The 20819-nt window shown below is 34.4% G+C and overlaps 7 protein-coding genes across 7 annotated transcripts; 2 read left to right on the top strand and 5 right to left on the bottom strand.

Annotated features, from left to right (window-relative positions):
• Positions 1 to 186: 186 nt before the first annotated feature.
• BX663DRAFT_271679 (uncharacterized protein) lies at positions 187 to 1461 on the bottom strand. Its single transcript, XM_051521953.1, has 4 exons — positions 1389 to 1461; positions 675 to 1328; positions 397 to 605; positions 187 to 330 (listed from the first exon to the last, which is right to left on the bottom strand). The coding sequence occupies exons 2-3, from the start codon at positions 1163 to 1165 to the stop codon at positions 479 to 481; spliced, it is 618 nt and encodes a 205-aa protein (XP_051378080.1). The 5' UTR covers positions 1166 to 1328; positions 1389 to 1461; the 3' UTR covers positions 187 to 330; positions 397 to 478.
• A 213-nt stretch (positions 1462 to 1674) lies between these two features.
• BX663DRAFT_443775 (uncharacterized protein) lies at positions 1675 to 2157 on the bottom strand (the record flags this gene model as incomplete). The annotated part of the gene is made up of 2 exons (XM_051523585.1): positions 1675 to 1917; positions 2002 to 2157. Coding segments are annotated over 2 exons (399 nt in total), but the record flags the coding sequence as incomplete, so codon positions are not given.
• Positions 2158 to 3308: 1151 nt separating this feature from the next.
• Positions 3309 to 4016, top strand: BX663DRAFT_526190 (uncharacterized protein). The gene is made up of 2 exons (XM_051529872.1): positions 3309 to 3809; positions 3898 to 4016. The coding sequence occupies exons 1-2, from the start codon at positions 3398 to 3400 to the stop codon at positions 3945 to 3947; spliced, it is 462 nt and encodes a 153-aa protein (XP_051378078.1). The 5' UTR covers positions 3309 to 3397; the 3' UTR covers positions 3948 to 4016.
• BX663DRAFT_565017 (uncharacterized protein) lies at positions 4017 to 4566 on the bottom strand. Its single transcript, XM_051532063.1, has one exon. It carries the CDS (start codon positions 4515 to 4517, stop codon positions 4074 to 4076), a length of 444 nt encoding a protein of 147 aa, XP_051378077.1. The 5' UTR covers positions 4518 to 4566; the 3' UTR covers positions 4017 to 4073.
• On the bottom strand, positions 4567 to 8198 carry BX663DRAFT_526183 (uncharacterized protein). The gene is made up of 13 exons (XM_051529871.1): positions 7839 to 8198; positions 7757 to 7768; positions 7591 to 7692; positions 7439 to 7514; positions 7241 to 7355; positions 7076 to 7146; positions 6974 to 7015; positions 6806 to 6882; positions 6460 to 6729; positions 6282 to 6357; positions 6038 to 6212; positions 5012 to 5943; positions 4567 to 4936 (listed from the first exon to the last, which is right to left on the bottom strand). The coding sequence occupies exons 1-13, from the start codon at positions 7908 to 7910 to the stop codon at positions 4716 to 4718; spliced, it is 2241 nt and encodes a 746-aa protein (XP_051378076.1). The 5' UTR covers positions 7911 to 8198; the 3' UTR covers positions 4567 to 4715.
• Positions 8199 to 8861: 663 nt separating this feature from the next.
• On the top strand, positions 8862 to 9322 carry BX663DRAFT_526155 (uncharacterized protein; the record flags this gene model as incomplete). Its single annotated transcript, XM_051529870.1, has 1 exon — positions 8862 to 9322. A coding segment is annotated over one exon (461 nt), but the record flags the coding sequence as incomplete, so codon positions are not given.
• Positions 9323 to 13420: 4098 nt separating this feature from the next.
• On the bottom strand, positions 13421 to 14548 carry BX663DRAFT_526144 (uncharacterized protein). Its single transcript, XM_051529869.1, has 3 exons — positions 14480 to 14548; positions 13903 to 14314; positions 13421 to 13837 (listed from the first exon to the last, which is right to left on the bottom strand). Exons 2-3 carry the CDS (start codon positions 14260 to 14262, stop codon positions 13775 to 13777), a joined length of 423 nt encoding a protein of 140 aa, XP_051378074.1. The 5' UTR covers positions 14263 to 14314; positions 14480 to 14548; the 3' UTR covers positions 13421 to 13774.
• Positions 14549 to 20819: the final 6271 nt, after the last annotated feature.

The following is a 20819-nucleotide window of genomic DNA, read 5'->3' as shown; positions in this document are numbered from 1 at the left end:
AATATGGGAAATTAAGATACTTTAGTCTGTTTGGTCAAATCAAAATTGTTACAACTTCTTACCTGTAACAGCATTAAGTCGTTGGCTCACTGGAGTGAGCTGGGACAACCACATTGGAGGTGGCACTTTGTCGTGTGAAAGACAGTGGGGCGATCATTGTCATTCTATATAGACTGAGCTATGTAAAACATATTTTTTACTGGCCATTACATCTCGATTCCAAAAGATATTGCAAGTTTTACACTTCAATACTTGATGGATTTTTTTATCATGGTCATCTTCCCTACACTTCAAATTTTCTATATCATTTTTAAAGCAAGAATTGCAGATCTATGAAGAATTGGTTTTAGCTGAAAGTGCAATATGTAAACTATGTTTTGTTTTTTTCTTAATAACCTTTGATGTATTAAATTCGTTGATGTCTAGTAGCAAGAGTTCTCCAAGCCTTTGCCTTGTTTTTAATTGTTGATATATTTTGTTAGATATGCCATGATGGAGACCTTTGAACTTGATATGAATCTTGTTTTTTTTTTAGTCCGTCACCAAAGACCACCTGAGGCATCTTGCTGCTGTTTCCCTTTTCAAAACAGGCTTTGTTGTTTCTGCTGTAAGTTACAGATATAATAGTTAGAGTTTACTGAAATAATAATAATAATAATAATAAAAGTGTACACCTTTTTGATTTTGGGATGGTGGTGAGTGCTCTTTCTTCTTGAGCAGTACGAGGCTTGCGAATTTTCCTCCTTCTTTTTCTGTTTTCCTTTGTCTTCTTTCTCCTACTTTTATTATACTTCTTTACACCATTTATTAAGATGTTGACACTTTCTTGGATGGCTTTTTGGGAACTGAGGTAGTTCAACCATTTAATCTTAGAAGTTTCAAAGCTGTAGAAATTAAGCAAAGTATTCATGTGCTGCAGCATGTAAGTTATGTACAAAACAAATTGTTCCACAGACGCAGTTTTAGGCGAAGGAATGTCTGTTTCAATCTTTTCAATACCTTGTTTCTGTTTACGCTTCTGTTGTTCTTTCATTCGTCTTACACTTCCACCCATATTGTAATATTCGATTGAGGACAAGCGTCGTATTTTAGTGCCACTGTGATAAGAAACAAAAGGATCCCGTCTTCCTGGGTCTACAGTACATGGACGGAAATGCTTGTCCATCTCTTCGCTTGTAAAATCGTTCAACTCTAGACAGATATTGTCTTATGGTGATGATGGAAGCACTTTTCTAGCAAATAGAACTCTGCATGTGTAGCCATCAGTATACAATCCATTGAGAAGCATCTTTCCTTTTTGTTCAGGCAGTGCTTGAAGCTTTTCACAACTGTAATTTTTTTTTTCGTCAGTAATTTGATTTATAGATATATGTAATAGTAATGTATACCTTTGAATGCCCAGCTTCTGAAAGTCAAACATTTGATAGAAGCATCATTGTTTATGATCGAAAGGAGATAATTCATTAGCTTGCTTTTTTTTTTTTTTTTTTTTTTTTTTTTTTTTGTTTAGCATCTGGGAAAATTCCGGTTAGGTTCTGAGCATCCATCTTTATGAATCGCCAGTGCAATCCAGGATTTGGGAATAGACTAAAACGTCTTGGAAGTTAGGGATTTAATCAAATCGCTTTTGTCATTTTGAGGGGTTTGGGCCTTGTATATATCATCGTATTTTTTTTAAGGATATGCCCTTAATGCGGATAGAATTTTGAAGGGTTCATTGTTTAAGCTTTCTTTAGACACTGGAAGCTTGGACATGCGATTCTTCACTTCTGAAATCAAAGGATTTAAGAAGCTTGGGAGATTATTGGCCACATCCGGATCAAAAAGGGCAAGAATATCATTAGGTATAGAGGATGACTGGGAATGTGTAAGCACTTGATCATATACCAAGTTCTTGATACAGCCAACTTTCTCATTCTAGTTTATACAGTTTTAGTATAAAAAAATTTGAGAAACTGAACATGTATATTAAAGAGTTTGTTTTTATCTCTCGCTGCTTACTGGATACTTTGTCCTTAATGTATAGATAAAGTAGTTACATATAATATTTTCAAAGTTTTCAACATAGTAGTTATTGTATGTTGTTGCGACAGTTTCACATGCAGTTGACAGAGATTGTTCATAACTCTTTAATCTATTTTCTGGAACAAACAAGCTACCATTTATAGTGGCAGATAGTCCAACAAAAGAGCTTGTAAGTTGAACCACATCTAGATTCTGTTTCTGCAGGTCTTTCCTTTTTCGTGTCTTTGTAAGCCTGTAGAATTAGCCCTACATCATCTGAGCTTCCCCTAATCACTCTTGAAATAGTGTACCCAAAAATTTTGATCAAAAAAAGTCATTTGTCAACTTGCTTGGGTATTGCAGAATAAAAAAGTTTATAAATAGTTGTGCTTTGAACATGACTTTACGGATAAAGCTTGATACAGCCTTGACCTTTTCCAAAGAACTGGCTTTGTTGGGAGTATTCTTGCGGAAAGTTGCAAATGGAACAGAGAGAGAGTATATCTTTGATAAGTTGATTCCAAGTTTAATTTGTAAAAGTTCTGCTAGCTTTAAATTACAGTTTTTGCAGTGGGGACTTCTTGCAGAGTTATGCCCCTCCTCTTGGCAAGAACTACATTTGTTTTTACTTTTAGAGGATGATGCTGCTGAAGTATTAGTTTGGCGGCTTCTCTTTGCACTTCTTTTTGCTGTTATTACAGCAGGAGGGTCTTTCCTCTTGGTAGCTTTATGTACATTAGCTTGTGAGACCTTGTAAATGCATTAAGTGTTTTTTTTTTTACAGGATAGAATATATTTTGAGCTTTCTTTTTCTTTTTTTCTTTTATCATCTAAATGACTAGAATATTTTAATACAAGAATAAGGTCTTCTTCTATTAAAAGTGGTGTGAACAGTTTCTAATCAATCAGTCTACTTGCAGAGGAAAGTCATGTATTGCGCTTTACTCGTACTAATTTTAGTAGAAAAGAAATCAAAAGATAAATTGTCTTGTTATCATAGTCTAATAATCTATTCTAAATCTCGGTACTTTGTGGCCTTTTCTTTTTTATGGAGTAGAGAAATAGAAATAGGAATATTTTATTTTGATGTATTTAAGGATTATTGGAGATAGCAGAAGAATAAGTCAATGATAATCTATAGGATAGAAATTTTCCTTACAAAAAAAAGAAAAAGGATCAGGACATTATTTTAAGACTAAAAGTTACCATTTTCTATTCGTTGAATTTAAAAAAAAAAAAAAAAAAAAAAAAAAAAGGCTTCAAGTTTCATATTATTTTACTACTGCATAATAAAAAGAAAGACTGTCTCTGATTAACATTCTTTTTCATCTTATTTCACTTCACTATTTTTTTATACATATTTATATATATATTTTATATATATTTTAAAAATATGACGATTGATAATAATTCATTAAATATGAACAAAAGACATACAATTGCTGGTATGAATACAGAATGGGATATTTATGAAGCAATTGATTCACCTACAAATCCTTTTGCACGAATTGATCGGTTTGTACCATCTCGATTACCTGTCAATAATCCAGCAGGAAAGACGATTGTTAATATTCATATAACACAAAAACGTCAACCCACAATGATTAGACTTAATTTGGCACCAGAGGGTTATCCTTTAGAGGAACGTTTTATTGAAGAGGAAGGTATATCTCCAACTTATTATAGTCCTACAACGGGTATCAAGATAAAAACGAGTCGTGCTCATGAAGATCCTCGAAATGCTGGTTCTTCTGATTTCCTGAATCCTGAACATATATGTTTTACTCATTCTAATAGTTGTAGTTGTAAATATACATTCGTGTGTAACAATATATATGTGTATGTGTATTTATTTATATATATTTTTATTTATCTCTCCTTTATTAAATATAGGTCGTGGTTCTGGTATAGGTTGTGAGTGCAAGACAAGATGTGAATGTTGAAATAAAAAGGAGAACTGAGTTCAAGATTGTATAAAAATATATACTTTTTATTAATAAATAAATGAAAAGGGAATAATATTCACACAAAGTCATGACACAAAGCATTTGACTTTACGTTGTTGTTCTTTAACAAGGACAAAAATCAGTTGAATGAGGACCATAACAATTATTACATACTTGTTGTTGTCGTATAAAAGGACTTGATGATGATGAAGGACTACTACTACTATTATTATTATTACTGCCGAATAATAAAGAATGAAGTGTAGGTATTAAGTTGGGGCTTGGGAAGTGATTGAGCATTGAACCTTCAGTGACTATGACCTTCTCAGGTCCTTTAGTCGATGATGAAGAACTATTATTATTTTGTTTATAATAATAATTAGAAGACGACCTATTTGCTTTAGTAGCAGATATCGTCTTTTGTACTGTAGACGTTGAAAATGGTTGGTGTTGTCGTTTTAATACATTTGAAAGAGTGGGTCCAATACTTTTACGAATACGTTCTGCCGGTTTCTTTTGTGATGAAACAGCAAGACCGAAAAAAGGTAAGCTTCCAAAAATTGTCATAATATATTTATTTGTAAAAAGGAAAAAACATAGTATGATAATAATTCGTCCTTCTACATAATAAATTAAACTAGGTTCATCCGTACTTTTCCGTATGATTCATAATCCTTATATTATGTAATATTAAGGTTCTCTTTTTTTTTTTATTAAAAAAAAACGTGTTTTAATAATAATAATAATAAAAGCTTATTTTCCTATTCAAGTATATAATTCTTGAATATCATCACCAATGAATGGAATAGAGTCTCCTTGAAGATCAACATTTTCCAAGAAATGATAAGGGAATTCAACTAAATGACCATGAATATTAGCTAATCGATCTCTTATATCTTCTACTGACATCTCTGGATCATAAACATGTCCTATATCAATTTGGTTAGGATCAGGGTAAAAGCTTTTATATTCCTCCCAATCAGTGACTATTATTTAAATAAAAAAAACCCTACGCTTAGTAAAAATATACATAAACATATTTATATATTTAATTTATTTACCAGTGTCATCAGGAACACAATGAAATACTTCACGGAAAGCCACAGTATTTGTTTTTGCTGTAAAATTCCATCTTTCAAGTGTTTCATCATCAAGAGGATCAATAACTTGTTCATCTTCTTCTGTACCTGTATAATCATCTTGAGGTACAGGTAAAGGTAACATATTATTAGTAACTTGGTCAGGTTCGTTACATGGAAGTAAACCTAAATGCTCTTTCCATAAACTACGTCTTAAGGAAGCAGCAAAACGACTGGCCTCATAATAGTGACCATTCATTCGAGAGGGTATCGTCTCTTGATCTTCAACAAGTAAAGCAATTTCAGAATCACGATCACCACACTGTGAGCGATCATTGAGGTTACAAGAGCCCATGATAACGACTTTATCATCTGCAATTAAAAGTTTTGCGTGAATATAAAGTTCTTCTGTAACATAATCACTTGCTTCTTCTCTTTCTGCTTCTTCATCACGTGGTTGTTCTTGTTGTGTATCATTGACCCAAGGCTCAGCTTCGATATCACCATCCAACATAGCATCCTTAGCGATCGAATCAGCTGCAATTCCTTCATCTTCAGGATTATAATTATAATTATAATTGTTTTCACTTGGAATACGACTATATTCTACATCTTCTTCTACACCAAATGAACCTTCTGTGCCTTCCACAAATTCTGGATCACCAGCATGATGAACTATTTGTGCTGTCTCACCTTCTTCACCATCTGCATTTGATAGTTGTTGATGAGTTGTACTTGTATAGCCTGCTGCCTTGACTAATAATTCCTCCAATTGACTACGTTTAATACGATCATAACTTCTCAAACTATAAAATCGAATATAATCATCCGGATTGATACCACACGATTTAAGCTTTTCAACAATACTGTCAGAACCACGACAAATAGAAATATATTGATAATGCATAACCAATCTAATAAAGAAATGAAATGATGGAAATGTTATTATTATTATCATCATTGTAGTAGTAATAGTAGCAGTAGTCATTAACATGTTTTTTTTACTACCTAGCAGTAGCTGCATCCTTTGTACTAAGATCAGCAGGGAAAGCAGGCATTAAGGGCATCAATACAAATACTTTAAACTTTTCTTGCTCTTCATGTGCACGAATGATACGTTTAACAATAGCATTACCTATTTGATTCTTGATCATATTATCTTCCTTATTATCTGTAGCAGTAACTAAAAGAAAAAAAAATCAATTCATTTTTAGCATTGCCTATTCTTTTTTTCTATATTACAAAACTTTACTAAAAAATTGGTTTTCAATATAAATATAATGATCAGCAGCAAGAATAGTAGCAATATAAGCATTTTGAATAGAGTGCTATATAAATAAATATACATATATATGTGTATATATATTAAGAAGGGAGAGAGACAAAGATGATGAATATATATATATGGAAAATAATCATGATATAAATACCTCAAGTTCGATACCCGAACTCCATTTAGCACTACTACGAAGTACTTGAGCTCTCATAGTACCTGTAACATTGTGAGTTCTATGTCTGTAAAGAATTTTCCTAAAATGATGTTCTTCAGGATGTTCTTCCATATAATTTTGTTGATGACCCATACCACCTAAAGGAGGTTGTAAAAAAGGAATAGCGTCTTTGTTCATGGCTTTATCGTGTTTTATAAAGTTCCAACGTTCACAAAAGTGGCGTGCAACATCTAATACAGGAGTACCCATCTAATTATATAAAAATCAGATGAATACAACGTCAATAAAATAGGGTGAATATGTGTATGTATGAGTGTATACATACAACACATAAAGACATATCATGCCATGGCATTCTAGGAATAACTGTTTTATCAATAAGACGCATATCCCAATCCTTGACTTGAATGACATAATATAATACATAATAGGTATTAATATAAGTTTCTATTTTGTATATTTGGAATCACTTTTTTTTTCTTCTTCTTCTTACCGTGTTCAAAGTCTCTTACACGAGCATCATTATAATCTTGACCTATAAATGAATTTAGTTATTTGATCTTATATTTAAAGTTTACTTAAATGATTACTAAACCTGGAAATAATTCACTTTCAGGGTCATTTCCATTAAAATCAGCTAAAGGATGACCATGTGTATCCCATCGACTTTTTATATAATAATATTAAGTACAACAACACATATTATATGTATACTTTCTATTTGATTTTTTTTTTTTTTTTTTTTTTTTTTTTTTTTTACCCAAAGCATAAATCAATCCCACCTAAAAATGCGGTTTGATTATCGATAATAACAAACTTTTCATGATGGGACCAAAAGAAGGTGCCTCCAATATCATGATCAGGATGTCTTTGAACTTGAAATAAATGTAAGTTTTATATACATACATATATATATATGTGTGTGTGTGTGCGTATTTATAATTTGCTTTTAAAGTACCAATAATATTATCACTTAGAGCTTGAAGGGCATCCTTTGTATGTCTACTATCTAAAGTCAAAGCCAATTCCACTTCCTAATAATTATATATTTATATGATACAAGTTAATTTGTGTTACCTGTTTTTAATTCTAATTATAGGGATAATTTACCTTGTATACAACAACATAAATTTTTACACCTTGGTCTGCCTTTCTTTTTAATAAAGTATCCAGACGATATTCAGGATATTTAGAAGGTGGACGACGCATGAACTTGTATATATAGTATGTCAATTTTATATGAATAGATTATATTATGTGTATATATTTTATTTACCAGCTCAGGAGTCTATAATAAATAAATAAATAAATAAAAATGAATGAGTAAGATGAATAGACAGACGAGATATTCATATTACCAACCACCAATCTTCGATATAAATACATTCTTTTGCATTTTCTATAGCCTCAGAGACAGCCCTGCAATACATATAAATAAGTTTCTTTTATTATTATTACTATTCTTATTCTTATTCTTATTTTACCAGCAATAGTTTTGACCATCAACATAATATTTTACTTGTGCATTATGTCTTACAGCAGCAAAAGAATTATATCGATGAGTTTCATTCATTAATTGTTGCTCAATAAAGTCATCTTGTCCTTCATTATCAGTAGATGAATCGAAAAAATTGCTTACTTCTGTAATCAAGTTGGTAAAAAACGACATTTTTTTTTTTTTGTTATAAAATAAAAGAGAAAGGAGAAAGAAAAAAAAAGTAATGATATTAAAAGAGAGGAGATTATTTAAGAACCATAAATAATAATGATATGTGCATGTTGTGACACTAATAATAAAACAAAGCATATTATTATGAAACGGCATAGACATTTTATTTGGTAATACTGTAAATTCATAATCCACTAAGTTCCGGTGGTTTTTTTTTTTCGCCAAGATGCTTTTAGACTAATTTGAAGCGTTTATACAAACAACGTTCAGATGTATATAGTACCTTAATAAATTCATTCATTGGTCATGTCAGCTGTTTGGTCAATATTGGACATTTCTTGGGACAAAACTATCGTCTACTTGACTTATTTCAAATATATATATATATATGTGTGTGTATATATTAATAACTTTTTATTTATTAACAGGAAAGATCAATATGATTGAACAGATAGATATTCTAGGAAATAATACTTCTTATTTATCATACAGTTGGAAATAGCTTAACGGGAATATACAGACAGTAAGTATCAGAGAAGACTGATTTTTATATTTATTAATAAAAAAAAAGGCTTCAAGTTTCATATTATTTTACTGCTGCTGCATAATAAAAAGAAAGACTATCTCTGATTAACATTCTTTTTTATCTTATTTCACTTCATTATTTTTTTTATACATATTTATATATATATATTATATATATTAAAAAAATATGACGATTGATAATAATTCATTAAATATGAACAAAAGACATACAATTGCTGGTATGAATACAGAATGGGATATTTATGAAGCAATTGATTCACCTACAAATCCTTTTGCACGAATTGATCGGTTTGTACCATCTCGATTACCTGTCAATAATCCAGCAGGAAAGACGATTGTTAATATTCATATAACACAAAAACGTCAACCCACAATGATTAGACTTAATTTGGCACCAGAGGGTTATCCTTTAGAGGAACGTTTTATTGAAGAGGAAGGTATATCTCCAACTTATTATAGTCCTACAACGGGTATCAAGATAAAAACGAGTCGTGCTCATGAAGATCCTCGAAATGCTGGTTCTTCTGATTTCCTGAATCCTGAACATATATGTTTTACTCATTCTAATAGTTGTAGTTGTAAATATATATTCGTGTGTAACAATATATATGTGTATGTGTATTTATTAACAATAAGGTTGGTAAATATTGGCTGATTTAGAAATTAAAATGGTGATAATAAAAAAATAATTTGGAGCTAATAAAAAAATAACTTAGCGAAATAATAAAAAATGATCGGTTATTTTAAAATATTTTATTGGCCTAATGGAAAAATTACTTCGGCGGTTATAGATTGGCGATTGATTAAAAGTGCATTTTATCTCGACAATAGGTGATATGGCGCTTAGAATGACCACAGAATCCACAAAAATCACTAACACATACATCATTGCAAGCATCAGTTATTCTTTGAGATAGAGTTTCCTCAGTCATAAGGTTCTCGCGCTTCATTTTTCTTTTTACTAGAGCCCAGAAGTTTTCAATTGCATTCAGCTCTGGTGAATACGGAGGCAAATACATGACTCTATATCCTCTGCTCTCAATTTTTCTATTCATAAGGTGTGATTTGTGAATGGTGCAGTTATCCATCACAAGATAGCTACCCTTTAGACTTTCGTCCATATCCATAATATTAAGTAGCTCGTTCATGAACTTTATGAAATGAGCCGTAGTCGTGCCTTTAGAGAGGGGTTTTTTGGCTTCAGCGTCAACAATGCTTTCAACCTCGACATACTCTACAACAGTTTCCTCAATAATTATTTCGCCTGCTCTTTCTTTGCCCTTTGCAAGCTTTCTTTTTTTAGATTTTCCTCTTTTACCTGCCACTGGTTTTGGGGCCTTTTCTTTCCTTGGTGGGGGCTTTTTCATTATGACATGAATAACACTGGAGGAGTGGATAGTACCGATGATAGTATGAGATGGTGCACGAGCCTTATCAAGTTCTACAAAGGCAGGTTTTCCTATAAATGATCTTGCCCAGTTGCTCCTCATATTGATATTAAAGCCAGCCTCATCAATGAAAATGCAGTTTTTATCGAAGCCTAGGTATGAATCCTTCCACTTCATGAACCATTCATATCTCATTTGTAAGTTATCGTCTGAGATTCTGATCTTTTCTTCAAAGTTTGGCTTCTTTACGGTGATGAACATATTGTTTTTCAAGTGATGATTCATTTGGTATTTGGAAATTGAAAAGCCTTCGAACTTGGAAGTCAACGAGTCAATAATATCAACAGCACACAATTATGGATTTTTCTCCACTATTTCTTGAATGTATTCCTCGTGTTCCTCAGTAAAAGTACGAGGTCGGCCAACATTTCTCTCTGATTTCTTATACAGAACGTCGTCTGTCTCTTGATAAAGTTTCCACCAACGATTAGCAGTAGTAGGTGTTATTCCTAAGTCTATTGCAACTGCTGACACTCTTCCTCTTTTGACGGGACCTTCGATCATTCGTTCAATAAACTTCTCTCTCGTGTGGTCGTCATAGTTTCTGTAAGTACTGTTAGCGGGTGATTTCGCTAATTTGACCTTATTAACAGGTACATCCTTCATTTCGGTATTTTTGATATCCTCTAGTTTAGCAGCCAAGTAGGCAGTTTGGCTCGTTATTGTGGTGAGAACTATGTTCCGATCGATAATATCTGTCAATACACCCTCTATTGGGTCTGTTATGATTGTAGTCGTCTTTACAACTAAGTTAATAGAAATAAACCATCATTTATTACATAATAAAGAGGTTATTCACATAAAACTAGTATATTGAACTTCACAGCATAATATTCATTCTACATTCAGTTTTAATAATAGTCATTGTTAGAATATTCAAGCATTTAAAAATAATTATATATATAATTAAAACAGGATTATGACTGGTGTATTCAATTACATAACTATTCATGAGTAATACATATCATATATACATTGATAATATTGAATATTGTTAATAAGATCTTATACAATGATAATGATAGTAATGCATAAATAATTGGTGTTGTTGCAGCTAGACATATTCACTGAGAATTAATATTGATGTGTTGATCACCCCAGTGATAATAATTCATTATGCATCTAGGAACAGCGACAACTCAGGGAGAAAAAAGAATAAAGATATATCTTATTGATCGCAGAATTATTCGGAGACAATGTTTTATGTAAAACACTTTATTATGGTAAAACTTGCTTATCTGAATCATATTTCCATTAACAACACTTAACTTGTAAAAACATATAAATAACCCTCATGTTTTTCCATATAAACTTTCGTTTTACAATTTTTGTATTATTTTTAATAAACTATACAAAGTTCTCACAGACCTTTCTTCTGTTCATTTTTCTTTCCTTGTCTTTTTGCTAATCAAAACTGTATCAACTCTTGTGCCCTTAGCATCTACAACAAAGCCAAGCAATCTTACAGAATGTTGACACCAGCTACATTTATCAGGATTTATAATTAAATTCGCACTATTTAGTTTTTCTAAAACCATTTTTACATCTTTGGCATGTTGCTCTATAGTACTACTGGCAACTACACAATCGTCTACAAAATTCTGTACGCAAGTCATACCTTCAAATAATATAGAAAGGACCTTCTGAAATTGTGATGTTAAAAATTTAAGTCCAAAACAAGCTTTGACGAACATGTATTGATTACCATCTAGATGCGTGAATGCAAGTTTATGTTGATCTTCTTTAGCCACCTCAAATCTATGATAGGCATTTGACAGATCAATCGTCGTAAAATATTTCTTTACTGCTAAATTCCGGAAGATATCCTTAATTAGCGGCACTGGATAATTAAAACTTGGGGGCAAAATTTTATTCAATAATCTTACATCCAAACATACTCTATGACCAGTAATTTTACCGGTCTTTGATTTCTTTGGTACTAACAGCAATAGACTATTAAATGAGGTATTTAATTTACATTTCACAATAATTCCCTTTTGTAACCATGTTTTAATTTGCTCATTTAAAACTGGTCGTAAAGCAATTGGGACAGGATATTGACGTCTATAAGCAGTTGCTTCAGGAGGAGTAGGTAAATGAACAATTGATTCTTTAATTGGACATGATGATGTCTCAGGAATATTCTGGTTTTCATTAATAGTGGATTTTATGTACATCATAAATGTTTTTCTTTGCTCTGGTGTTCCAGCCGGGGACTCATCAGGCAAGTACTTTTTCTCCTCATCATGATTAATATTATTAAAATTGTCTACGTTCTCTTTGTAGTCATCATCCAACTTATATGCTACACCATGAAGTGAAATATTTAATTTCGTAAGTATATCAACTCCTAACAGTACATCAAAATTGAATTCTCGATTGAAATTTATAATCTCAAAAGAATGTTTAAATTTGATACCATTTGTATACTCAACAGTCAATGGTTCAGTCTTACCAATACGAGAAACATTATTATTATCATTTAAAAAGTTATAAGTACCATTAAGTTTTATTATTTTATTTAAATTCAGTTTATTTTTAAAAATATTTGCATCAATGAAACTAACAGAGCTACCAGAATCAATGCGACCCTTTAAGATTGTCCTCTCTATCCTAATAGGAGTCAGAAAATTAAATGGATTAGTTTCATTTTCTTTATTACTCATTCTCTTTTTATTTGGAAACTTACACTCATATTGATCTTCCATTATGGTGTGCTCTGAATTATTATTAATTAAAGGTGTTTCCACCATATTTAATTCTTTTTCCATTGCCTCAATATCTTCTTGGGCAGGACCAGAAGCAACAGCGAGAACAGTTTTACTTTCAAGTTTTTTACACTTACGACCGGGTGTATACGTTTCATCACATACAAAACATTCGTTCTTCTTTACAGCTTTTTTAGGTTCTGTAAGTTTAAAATTTTCTTTAACTTTAGAGGTTAGGAGGAACACGTCTCTGAGTTATGAGTTCGGTTTTTTCCATGATGCTTACAAAAACAGGATTCAGGCTTTTGAATTTTGAGTTTATTTCCTTTTATATGTTTCTTTGGATTGTGTCTTCGACTCTTGCTATAGCCTTCTTCAATCCCGAGTAAGAACCTGGGATTAAGCTTGTAGCATACTTGTAGGCTGAATTATCATCACCTAGAATATCTCTTGCCAATTCCGTAAGACTTTCTACTGTCCAATCTTTCGTGCCTTCTTCTCCAACACTCCTCTTGATGCTGGCAATAGCCATTCTAATAACCGTTTGTACAGGTATTATCAAGGAAGCTAGAAAACGGTCAGCTACCCGTCTGTCATCACGAGGGATGCCTGCATTGTACATGGTTTGCAAAAATCTTTTTGAATATTCAACGATACTTTCCTTTGGATGCATTTTCATGGTAAAGACTTGTTCCATAAATCTTCTTGTTACAATTGTCGATCCATGATGCTTGCTAAAAGCTTCTCTGGCTTCTTTCCAATTCTTGCATTTCAGCAAGGTATTCTCTATCCACAGATCGTCACCAGGTGGCAAGCACAAAGGTAAGTACTTTTTCCATACTTTTTCTATATCAATTGTGGACGAAGTAATGACTTTTTCAAAAGTTCTTAAAAAGTGCTCAACTGACTCAAAGGATTCTTCATTAGGATAATGCTTGATAACCGCAGTACTCAATTGGAACTTTGGCAAATCTCTTCGGTTCAAAGTAAGGCCAACTTCATTATTAATGCTGTTTGAATTTTTATTCAAACGCTGTTCACTGTTAACAAGGGTATGGTATTCCTCGATGCTCTTTAGAGCTAGTTTAGTTTGTTCCATCCTCTTTAACGCTTCATCAATTGCCTTTTGATCACTTTTGATTCTTGCTGAGATCAAGGTTTTAAATATGTCATTCATCTCACTCCTAAATTCTTCCAGGGCGAATGCTACGATAGATTTAGGCTCTTCAACAGAGACCACAGAATTTCGACTGTCTATAACCATAGATACAGGAGACTGAGATTCCAAGAAATTATCCACCATGGCAGAAGAAGACAAGGAAGAACCATCAGGGAAAGAGTTATCACCAACAGAATTAATAGCAATAGAAGTAGCAGTACCAGTTTCACCAGAAGCAGAAGTAGGATTCATAGTTAGTAAGTGATTCACAGAAAAAAATGTTGATTAAGAAGGAAAAAATAAGGTAAGGTAAAAGAAAAAAAATATAAGAAAAATAGAAAGTTTGTGAAAACTTTGTTCAATTCTTTTATTTCAAAAAATCCGTCTTTCAAAGTTATATAAAATGGATCCTTATTTATGTCTTCTGAAAAAGAGTAAAACTTTTTGATTTAATATTATAAAACCATAGACATATCCAATAGATAATTATGAATTTCGTTTAACCTTGATAATAAAGAACCTGACTGATCAATTAATCTCAGCTGTCAATTATGCTTCAAATGCTATATCTGATTCAAATAATTACAGTGACTCACAAAAGTGTGGCAATGTTTCAGAATTTTAGGTAATTTATGCAAATCGGCAATAACAAATCGTCTATTTATTAAGTAAAGTACTATATAGTATATACTGGCAGAAAGACAGAAGTCGCCTCTTTTTGATGATACTTATAGCATATATTCATTATATAATGCTTTTCTTTGAAAAAATAATCTTAAAAGTTATGTGTATAAAGATTTAATGCAAATAGTTTATTGAAAAATGAAATGAATAACGTACCTTTTATGTTTAGTACTTGATAGCACCACCTTTTGCTTTAATTACTGCTTCAACACATCTTGGCATACTTTCTATGTGTTTTAAGCATAGTTCGGCTGTAACTTTATGGTACCAAACATCAGCAACTCGCTCCCGTAACTCATCCATGTTTTTTAGTGGACTATCATAGGCAGCAAGCCTGCACTTCAAATAAAACCAAGGGTTTTCAATTGGATTTAGATCAGGTGAGTATGATGGCCATTCAAGGACATTTATTTTATTTCTTTTGAACCAATTTCTTGTATATTTAGATGTATGCTTCGGATCATTGTCTTGTTGAAGGATTACATCTTTCTTACAAAGGCCATAATCCGTGAGCGTCTCCATAAAGTCACCTTTTAATATTTCACAATATAATTGCGAGTCCATCCCGCCTTCAATCTTGGCAATAAAACCAGGACCATGTTGCGTGAAACAACTCCATAATATTAAGCTTCTACCCCCACCTTTGTACTTACAGTTGATGTTATGGTCTTTTAGAGGTTCACCCTTTTTAACCCATGTCCATTGCTTTCCATCTGAACCCAAATGATTATCTTTGTTTCGTCACTAAAGACGACCTTTTTCCAATCCTTAACCGTCCAGTTTCTATGAGCTCTGGCCCATTTTAGACGATTTCGTCTACACTCATTCGTCAATGGTAATGCAGATTTCTTAATCTTCGAATCAAAGTTAGACGATTTTAAGAATCTGCGAATGGTTTGCGCGGAAATATCATACCCTTGACCATGTAAGTTCCGGGCAGTGATAAAATGACCAATATAAAAAGATCGCGCAATCAACCTTCCAAGTAAGTAATGGGCTAATCTTCTTTGGTCTACCTTCTTTTACGTTAATCTTAATTTGATTTTCTTTGGCAATTCTGTCAATTGTGCTAATTGAAACACCCATTGCCTTGGAAATATCCCCATAAGACTCCTTAGCATTAAGTTTTGCTAAAATATCCAACTTTTTATCATAAGGAATTGGTCTCATTCTAATGTATGTGATGATCTATGTGTTAGTGGGAATGATGCACAAATGTTGTTCAGATTAGTAATGAATTTGAGAGAAAAACGATATTAAATAGGAAGTAAACCTTTTTGTTAATTCAATAATAATATGAAATATAACTTAAAATAAAAAAAAATGGTGTTTTTGTAAAAAAAAAAAAAAAAAAAAAAAAAAAAAAAAAAAAAAAAAAAAATAGATAAAGAAAAAATTATCATGCAGCGAAATGGCTAAATCGTATAAAAGGACATGATCGCTGTCGAAATAAACATTCATGGATGTAAATGAGACTAAGAAGCTATAAAAATAATGTAAATTTTGTCAACTTTCCATTAAAAATACTTTTATTAATGTATCTTTATTCATTTATGTTGTGCATTAAGGAAAGCTAAAAATCATAAAACATTGCCACACTTTTGTGAGTCACTGTAGCAGTAATAGTCGTAACAAGTGTAATTGGCGTAATTGGCGTAATGTCCGTAATAGCCGTAATTGGCGTAATATCCGTAATTGGCGTAATATCCGTAATTGGCGTAATATCCGTAATATCCGTAATTGGCGTAATTGGTGTAATAGCCGTAATATCCGTAATATCCGTAATATCCGTAATAGCCGTAATATCCGTAATATCCGTAATTGGCGTAATTGGCGTAATTGGCGTAATTGGCGTAATTGGCGTAATTGGCGTAATTGGCGTAATTCTCAGTCGAAAGAAATTTCTCGAGAGAATTTCTTGAGACCGTCGGAACAAAATAGGAAATGTTATTATGCTAGAATCTTCTTGAATCTTTATTTAATAGCGAATTCAAAGATATATAAAGGAATAAAATTTTTATATTATACTATCAATCTTCTTTTTCGCTCGGTCATTACCAGCTTATTTGTCACACACTTTCCTATAAAGTTGCAAATATTTCTTTCCTAAAATTTCTTTTCCTAATATTTTCAATGTCCTCCCTTGAAGAACAATTTCACATGATGCAGCAACAGATCGCTGCCCTACAAGAACAATTACAGAATGCTACCACTACCTCGATGCAGTCAGCGGATGACACTGCTATCTTACCTCTACACTCAATGGGTACCCGACCCCATTACGACTGGTCCCCTTCAGAGGGTCTTGCTGAACTGATGAACTTAAATGCTCCATTGAACACTTCACCTTTACTTACTGACTCCGAACGTAAGACGATCATTGAGTCTTACCCTCCCATGGCCCATTTGGATTACAAAGCACCCGCTACCATCCCAACAGCGGAGCGCCTTATGAATAAAGGCCAACGTTACGAAGACAATTCCATCAAGCAATTTCAATATTTGCTATCTGCAGTTTATCGTCCCCTTGACATTCTTAGTCATGAACTTGTCTCATCCGAAGCTGGCAATCCAAACTTGGAACGCTATTGTACCATGCTTCAGGATATCCGAAAATTGTTGTTACATCTCGGTGCATCAATGACGCAAACCCGTAATAACATTGCTCTTCGTGCGATTGATCCTTCGTTCTCCATGAAATCTACAAATGAAGTTAATTACACTCTCCCTTTGGATGTATTCCACGATACTCTGATTCAACAGACTGCGGCAAGAAAGGCCACTCGGGAAGCAACCATCAACAAACGCCAACGTCGTCGCTTCCAAAATGGTAATTCTGGCTTGAACAGCTCTTCCTCAAACGTTTCCAATCAGCAGTTTTTTCGAGCAGGTCCACCCTCGCAGCAGGGTGGTTTTCTCAACAACACCAACAGCAACTACAACAACTACAGCAACAACAACAACAACAACAACAACAACAACAGCAGCAGCAGCAGCAGCTCTCGTCCCAACAACAGCAACAGTGGCAACAACAACAACTACAACTACAGGAAGAACACCAACCCATTTCGTCAGTAACCACATCAATACTTACAGCTACAACACTCGACCCAGTAGGATGTCGTCTCAGCAAATACTATTTAAACTGGACAAAAATTCCCATCAACTCATTCGTCGACACCATAATTCAACACGGTTACAAGATTCATTTTCATACTACTCCACCTACAACAATAAATCCAACATCCTTTCACCCTCTATCTCAAGATCAAATACCTCTGATCGATCAGACCATCCAAGAACTCTTATCCAAACAAGCAATAGAACCTGTTTCCCTAGAATCGGTTCAACAAACACCAGGGTTTTACAGCTCCATGTTTGTCATCCCCAAGAAAAATGGAGGCATTCGCCCAGTCTTCAATCTCAAGCGCCTCAACCAATACCTTCACGCTCCTCATTTCAAAATGGACACATTACGAGAAGTATCATTAATGATCCATCAAAACGATTACCTAGTCTCAATCGACTTATCGGACGCATTCCTTCATATAGGTCTCCATCCAGACTCAAGACGGTTTTTACGTCTGAAATGGAAAGGTCAAGTCTACCAGTATCGTACAATCGCTTTTGGTTTAGCCTCAAGTCCCTATGTCTTTACCAAAGTCTGCAAGCCCATTTTAGAACACCTACGCTGTCAAGGCATCAGGATCTCTGCTTACTTGGACGACTGGCTCTTGGTAGCAGACAGCAAAGAATTAGCTCTTCAACAATCTCAAAAGGTGGTTTCTCTTCTTCAACAACTAGGTTGGCTCGTCAACTTCAAGAAGTCGGTCTTAACACCCACGCAACAACTAGAACACCTCGGCTTTGTATTGAATACCACAAAGATGACAGCGTCTCTCCCTCTCAAGAAACTTCGCGACATCCGGCGATCAATCAAGCAAGTGTTGGACAAGCCCAATCGTCAAACTCCTCGAGTAATACACAGCTTGACGATGCGAATACAGGCAGCTACGTTTGCAATTTTTCCAGCTCGACTGTATACTCGACATCTCCTATATTACAAGAATCAAACGGTCAAGACGGATGCCGATTGGGACAAACCTCGACCATTAGATCAAGCCAGTCTGGAGGAACTCTCATGGTGGTATCACAACCTCAAGAAATGGAACGGTCGTTCATTCCTACCATCAACACCGACTCAAACTATTTTTGTGGACGCGAGCGATACGGGTTGGGGCTGCAGTTGGAAACAGCATCGAGCTCACGGTTATTGGACTTCAATGGAGGCGGAACAATCAATCAATTGGAGAGAGCTCAAAGCGGCCCACCTGGCTCTCAAGACTTTTCCTATTCCGGAGAACTCTACAGTGCTGATCAGGACAGACAACACCACCAGTCTTTCATACATCAACAAACAAGGCGGGACACGTTCTCTCCCATTACTGGAACTGGCAACCGAAGTTTGGAATTGGTGCCTTCACAACAAGATAATGATTCAAGCACAACATATCAGTGGAATACACAACACTATAGCCGATATGGAATCTCGTCGAACATTTTTCAAGAATCAGTGGCAAATCCGCCCATCGATTTTCCACCAGATGAATCAACTGTTGGGCCCGTTCTCGATCGACCTCTTCGCCGACAGGACAACCAAACTGTTACCAAAGTACGTGTCTTGGCTTCCCGATCCGGACGCTATCCATACGGATGCGTTTACCATCCCATGGACGAAGTTTCCACATCCTTACATCAATCCACCTTGGAACCTCATCACTCGGGTACTCCACAAGATTATACGAGAAAAACTTCCCCGGGCCACTCTAGTTGTGCCATACTGGCCCAGCGCGATTTGGTTTCCTCTAATTCAACGTCTAGCACTAACGGATCCATGGCTCCTGCCCCCACAATCGGTGCAAACGACATCCCCCAAGACTCCACACCCACTGTTACCTCGGAATTGGATGCTCTCCGTGTGGACATTATCAGGAATAAACTAGTGCATAAAAACCTCAATGCACAAGCGGTTGAGGATCTACTAGTAAGGCAGTTGGCAAACAATGGGACTAATCGGGGCTACCGTAAGAGTCAGTTACGATTTCTGGCCTGGGCTACTAATAATGGGATTTCTTATACGGCTTACACTCCTACAGATCTAGTAAACTTTCTGGCTGACATGCGTCAAGAGCATAATCTACTGGCTTCCACTCTTAAGTCTTTACGTACAGCGGTGGCTCATCTCCATGACAACTCTAAAAGTATTAGTGAAAGTGAACTGATTAACTCTTATATAGACCATATGTCAAAGGAAGATCCTCCAGTGTCTATACACCGGCCGACTATTGATGTGTCTCCAGCTTTCGCCTATGCTCGATCTATTGCTTCTAGATCCTCTACTCCAATCCTGTTGTTGCAACAGAAATTGGCTTTTCTCCTGGCAATGGCTGCTTTTCTCCGTCCGTCTGACCTGGTTCGTATCCCCTATGCATCGTGTTCCGTACTAGAAAATGGTCATCTTCAGTTTCAAGTGGTCGCACCGAAAGAAACTCGTAGTAAACGCCGTATTATCAAACCTTTCACGGTTCACCCACATACCGAGGATTATGAATTATGTCCCGTTCAATGCTTTAAAGCAATCCAAGATCATCCGGCACTACAAGCTCGTCCAGACAATTCGACTCTCTTTGTCAAGTCTAACAATATAAAAGAACCGTTATCCGCATCGACTGTTTCTAAGTGGTTACATCGTCGTTTCATCTCTTTGTGTACAAATGAACATGGGGTCTCTATTCGATCGTTGGCATCTTCTAGGGCATTAGATCTAGGTATTTCTCGAGACAGCATTGTGGCTCTTGGTAACTGGGCTTCATCAGAAACATTTGTTCGTCATTACCAGCGGAATCAAATGGCGCAAGTTGACTTTACATCGACGATTCTATCCAGTCAAGACGAATTTTTTGATGCTTCTGATTCCTTTCAAGCTCTGGATTAGCATAATAACATTTCCTATTTTGTTCCGACGGTCTCAAGAAATTCTCTCGAGAAATTTCTTTCGACTGAGAATTGCTATTTAGACCTGAAGAACAAAATAGGAAATGTTATTATGCCCACCCTTCAAAAAA

This window comes from Cokeromyces recurvatus, assembly GCF_025118155.1.
Source record: "Cokeromyces recurvatus strain NRRL 2243 chromosome Unknown BX663scaffold_45, whole genome shotgun sequence".
NCBI lineage: Eukaryota > Fungi > Mucoromycota > Mucoromycetes > Mucorales > Mucoraceae > Cokeromyces > Cokeromyces recurvatus.
This window is presented reverse-complemented; position numbering and strand designations above follow the sequence as displayed.